The following is a 5,104-nucleotide window of genomic DNA, read 5'->3' as shown; positions in this document are numbered from 1 at the left end:
TGTTGCCCAGGCTGGAATGCCATGGTACCATCTCAGCTCACTGCAACCTCTGCCTCCTGGGTTCAAGCAATTCTCCTGCCTCAGCCTCCTAAGTAGCTGGGATTACAGGAATGGGCCACCATGTCTGGCTAACTTTTGTATTTTTAGTAGACACGGGGTTTCACCATGTTGGCCAGGCTGGTCTCGAACTGCTGACCTCAGGTGATCTGCCCGCCTCACCCTCCCAAAGTGCTGGCATGACAGGCGTGAGCCACTGTGCCCGGCCAGCTTTGTCTTTAAATAATGGATTTGTGGGTAGAGTGCCAGGGCTGATATACCTGGAAGAACAGATCTACCTGCTTTTCCCACATCACAGCCTGTTCTGCCCTCAGCTCTCCTGTCTTGTCATGATAGAGTGAACCCCTGACTCAAACCAAAATAAAACGTGGGGCTTAGAATAGGTAAAATACAGTATATTAAAGCCCAGAAGGTTCTCCAAGATATGAAATTCTATCCCTTTATTTTATGGAGGCCTGGAGAGACTAAGCTCTGCTGCGTATACTTAGAGAAGCTTGCATTAAATTGCCTACTTTGCCTCACTGTCTTTTCTCCCCATCTCCTGCCCTGTTCTGTTACAGTTTCCGAGGAGGCCTGGATGTGACACACGGACAGACGGGGGTGGAATCAGTGTACACGACATTCCGGGACAGGGAGATCATGTTTCATGTCTCCACAAAGCTGCCATTTACCGAGGGAGACGCCCAGCAGGTAACCTGGTTTGGGAGGGCTTTGGGAGCCCAGGGCATGCGAGGTGAAGGCCCGCCTCTGGTCTGACCTGCTAAGGGACTGCGGCCCTCCCCATTTTCGTTCCCATAGCCGGCCAGTCGTTGAGGTGCATAGCAGCATCATAGTCCGTTCTGCTGCGTTTCTGGCCGAGGCCGTGCCTCAGTGGTCCGTTCTGTTGTGTCTCTGGCTGAGGCCGCGTCTCAGCCGTCCGTTCTGTTGCGCTTCTGGCCGAGGCCGTGCCTCAGTGGCCCTGGGCAGGAGGCAGTGCAGGGCTTGTGGTTCTCCCACGTTGACTGATGGGAAAACTGCAGCCCACAGTGGTGACAAGACTTCCTTGAGGTTTCTCCGTTTATTAGGGGCAGAGCACGGGGCAGAGCACAGAGCAGAGCCTGGGGGCCCTGGTCCTAGACGGTGGTGGTAAAGTGTGCATGGTGGGGTTTGCAGATGGGGGCAGGAAGCCAGCTGTGCCACTTTGGGGCGTGTGACTCTGGGCAAGCCAGTTAACTTTCTCATCTGTAAAATGGGGGTAACACCACCCACGATAGAGGGTTATTGTGGGGATTACATACATTTCTGACTAGGGTTCATACGATGCCCAACTCGTGGCCAGCTTCCCATAGAACAGCTGTTCACTGTCCAGCCGCTGGTCATTTTGTCCCCCTTCCTGCCCCAGTGACAGAAGGCTGGTTATTGCGTGAGATTCCTTCCCCACCCTCAGCTTTCCTCATCTCACAGGCTCCTCTCACCACACCTGCGGGAATTCAGCCTTAACCTCCACCAGGGAGACCTGGATGAGACCCCTGACCCCACAGCTTTCTTGGTGTGCTCCCCGTTTGCTGCTCTGACAGCCGTGCATCCCCGGGGAGAGCCGCAGCTGGTCCTCGGCTGTTGCAAGCCCAGTTCCCCGAGCCCGCCTTCTGCCCCTTTTCAGTCTGGGAAAGTAAGAAATGCAGGTGGGCCTTTGCCCAAACTCTGACCTGTGTGTCTCTGAGCAGGAACTGGGGAGGGAGCACAGAGGGAAAATTGTAAACACAGTGCCTGGCTTCTTAGGAAAGAAGGAAATTGGCAAACGAGATTATGAGTTGGCTCTAAAATAGCTACTGAATGTTCCAGAAACAAATGGAAGCAGAATTCCTTTTGTATCCAAAGTGGGTTTTCGTTCAATCTTTCACCTCCAGCCTCTCTGTTCCCTTATGGCCCCTCTCACCTGCTGCCCAGCCTGGTCTGTTCTCTCTGGGCCTTCTCAGTCTTATGTATGTTTCCTGGGAAATACACGTTGGCACAGGGCTCGGCTCTTGGCGGGGACTGAGTAAATATTAGCTTTCTCTTCCTGAGAAATGGGAAGATGTGCGTGGAGTAAGTGAGGTAAATTGTGTAAAAGCGCTCAGCACCGTTCTTGGTGTATAACAGTGTTCAGCGAATGAGAAACTCAATGTGAAGGGACTGCATGCACTAGGTGCTTAATAAAAGAACAAATGCATAGGCAGGCACCTAGCCTGGACTTGATGTACAGGAGAGGGTTTGTGTGTGTGTGTGTGTGTGTGTGTGTGTGTGTGTGTGAGAAGGGGTCTCACTCTGTCACCCAGGCTGGAGTACAGTGGTGCGATCATAGCTCACTGCAGCCTCGAACTTCAGGACAGGGTTAACATTTCATATCATGCATGAACAGCCCGACGTGGTTCCAGGGATACACCAGTTGCTTGGTGGCCGAGGTCACACCCAGAAGCACCTGGCCCTGCTTGGGATACAGAGTTATGGTTGGGAATCCTCCTTCCATCCCACCTGCGCCAAGCTAGGTCATCAGTGCTGTCATGATCTGCCACTTCATCCCTCTCATTCACACCTTCAAGACCCCCTGACCTTCAAGACGTCTCCTCCTCCAGGAAGCCCTCTCAGGTTGCTGTTGGGCCCTGTGATTTCCCCTCCCCTCTATCTTCAAGATGTCTCCTCCTCCAGGAAGCCCGCTCAGGTTGCTGTTGGGCCCTGTGATTTCCCCTCCCCTCTATCTTCAAGATGTCTCCTCCTCCAGGAAGCCCGCTCAGGTTGCTGTCGGGCCCTGTGATTTCCCCTCCCCTCTATCTCCAGAGCTGTCAGGCCTTTCGTGCACGGCAGCTGATTTAGCTCTTGCTGGCGGCCGGCTTTGTTAGTTTTCTCAGGTGGCTTCTCCTGTGTTTGTATTTCTCCCAGATAAAGGACAGGCTCTACCAGGGCAAGACCCAGCCTTGCCTTTTAAATATTCTCGCCGAGTCCTGAGTCAGGGATCTACATGCTGTAGAGGTCAGTAAGATGCTCGCTAGTCTCCACCTAAGCACTTGGCCATCTTCCCCATTTTTTTTCCCTTTTTGGTGGCTTCTAAAGATTGAAAGAAGGTCAGGCGCAGTGACTTACGCCTATAATCCCAGCACTTTGGAGGCTGGGGCGGGCTGGTCAGGAGTTTAAGACCAGCCTGGCCAACATGGTGAAACCTTGTCTCTATCAAAAAATACAGAAATTAGTGGGTGAAGTGGCACGCACCTGTAATCCCAGCTACTCCAGAGGCTAAGGTGGGAGAATCACTTGAACCCGGGAGGCGGAGGTTGCAGTGAGCTGAGATCGTGCCACCGCACTCCAGCCTGGGCAACACAGTGAGACCCTGTCTCAAAAAAAAAAAAAAAGATTGAAAGAAGAACCCCCCTTGGTTTTCCCCAAATAGGAAAGCAACTCACAAGAGACACAAAGCACGAAGCGTGTTCCGTGCACGCCTCCCGTTGCTGCCCGGCATCAGTACTGTGCTTTCAATCTTAAATTTACTGCATTTTCATCTTTAAATTTCCAAAACAACAGCCACGAACTCTTCCTACTCAGAATTCAGGTGTCCTGTGTGCAAATGAAAGTGAACCCACTCTTTCCCCAAAACATCTTTCATGATGTTCCTAACTGGCTTATAACCTCTCAACACTTTTTATTTAGCTCCAGAGAAAGAGACACATTGGAAATGACATTGTGGCCATCATCTTCCAAGAGGAAAACACACCGTTTGTCCCAGACATGATAGCCTCCAATTTCTTACATGCCTACATCGTCGTGCAGGTTGAGACCCCAGGCACAGAGACCCCATCCTACAAGGTAAGGAGAACGCCTTGTGGGAGGAAGTGGTGGGCCTCGACACCTTATCCTGTGTGGATCCTATGATATCAGAAGGCACTAGTCCTCAGCAGTCAGAGATTCTCCATGAGGTCTCAGATTTCTGGGTTTGGAGCTAATTTCTGGGTGGGGAGGACCTTCCAAGGCCACCTGATCCCCCTTGCTGCCTCCAGTCTCAATGGCATCTTACTTGAGGGTTGAGGAGCTCTGAGTGTTGTACTTGGAACCTGGTAATGCCATTTGCTTGAGTAAGGCAGAGCTAGAATAAAGAAACAGTGTGGAAAGGACGAGCAGGAAAGGGTAGCGATAGAAGGGTGGTAACAAAGGAAAGAAGAAAAAAAGTGTTTATGGTGAGGATGGAGAGGAGGTGCCTGGTAGACCCTGGCCACTGGGTGAGCCCCTGGCCTGGCTGTTTGGGACAAAGGATGGATCTTCATTTAAAGAACTCCAGGGAGGCAGATACGCAAGCACCTGGGTCTGAACCTCCCAAGCAGCCACGGGTCTGTCAGATGGCTCGAAATCCTCGCCAGTGCAGATGACAGCGAGATGGAGCTGCTCATTGCCCCTGAGTCCCCTGCTCCCTCATGGCTGGATGGCTGACCCTCCCTCCTCTGGTCCACCGGAAAGAATCACGACCTCTTGGGCACAGTCTCTTGGAATCGCAGTGCTGTGGCGGGCACAGGACTCAAGGGCGATAGACTGAGGCAGGGCTTTCAAGGTGAGGGTTAGGCAGTCTCTGACTCCCTGCAGATAAGTGCAAAATGCTGACTTTGTGCCCCTCCTTGGATTCCTGAAAAGAGAGGCCGTACCTTACATTCTCAAAGGGCTCCCTGCTCCGCGAAATATCAGGAACCGCTGTTCGAAGGGAGAGGAAAGATGAGCCTGTAATTGCTAATGGGAAACCGTGAAGCCTGACAATGTTTCCCATCAAATAATTTCAGCCCATACTGATTCCTGGGGTTCAAGATGCCACTGCACTTCCACTCAGTTAAGTGCAAAATTCACGTCACCTTTTAAAACCAAATGTGAATCGTCAGAAGAAAATAAAAAGAGACTGGGCACGGTGGCATACGCCTGTAATTCTAGTGCTTTGGGAGGCAGAGGCAGGAGGATTGTTTGAGGCCAGAAGTTCAAGACCAGCCTGGGCAACATAGCGAGACCCTGTCTCTACAAACAAAACAAAACAAGCAACAGAAACCAAATAGCAACTCCGACC

The 5,104-nt window shown here is 51.9% G+C and overlaps 1 protein-coding gene across 1 annotated transcript in view; it reads left to right on the top strand.

Annotated features, from left to right (window-relative positions):
* RAP1GAP2 (RAP1 GTPase activating protein 2) overlaps window positions 1–5,104 on the top strand; it is a 327,595-nt gene that overhangs the window by 272,999 nt on the left and 49,492 nt on the right. The window contains exons 13-14 of the mRNA XM_012001219.1: window positions 618–747; window positions 3,715–3,870. Coding sequence (XP_011856609.1) covers window positions 618–747; window positions 3,715–3,870 — 286 coding nt within the window. The remainder of the gene's footprint in view (window positions 1–617; window positions 748–3,714; window positions 3,871–5,104) is intronic.

Source organism: Mandrillus leucophaeus, unplaced genomic scaffold (genome assembly GCF_000951045.1).
Source record: "Mandrillus leucophaeus isolate KB7577 unplaced genomic scaffold, Mleu.le_1.0 Scaffold653, whole genome shotgun sequence".
NCBI classification, from domain to species: Eukaryota; Metazoa; Chordata; class Mammalia; order Primates; family Cercopithecidae; genus Mandrillus; species Mandrillus leucophaeus.
This window is presented reverse-complemented; position numbering and strand designations above follow the sequence as displayed.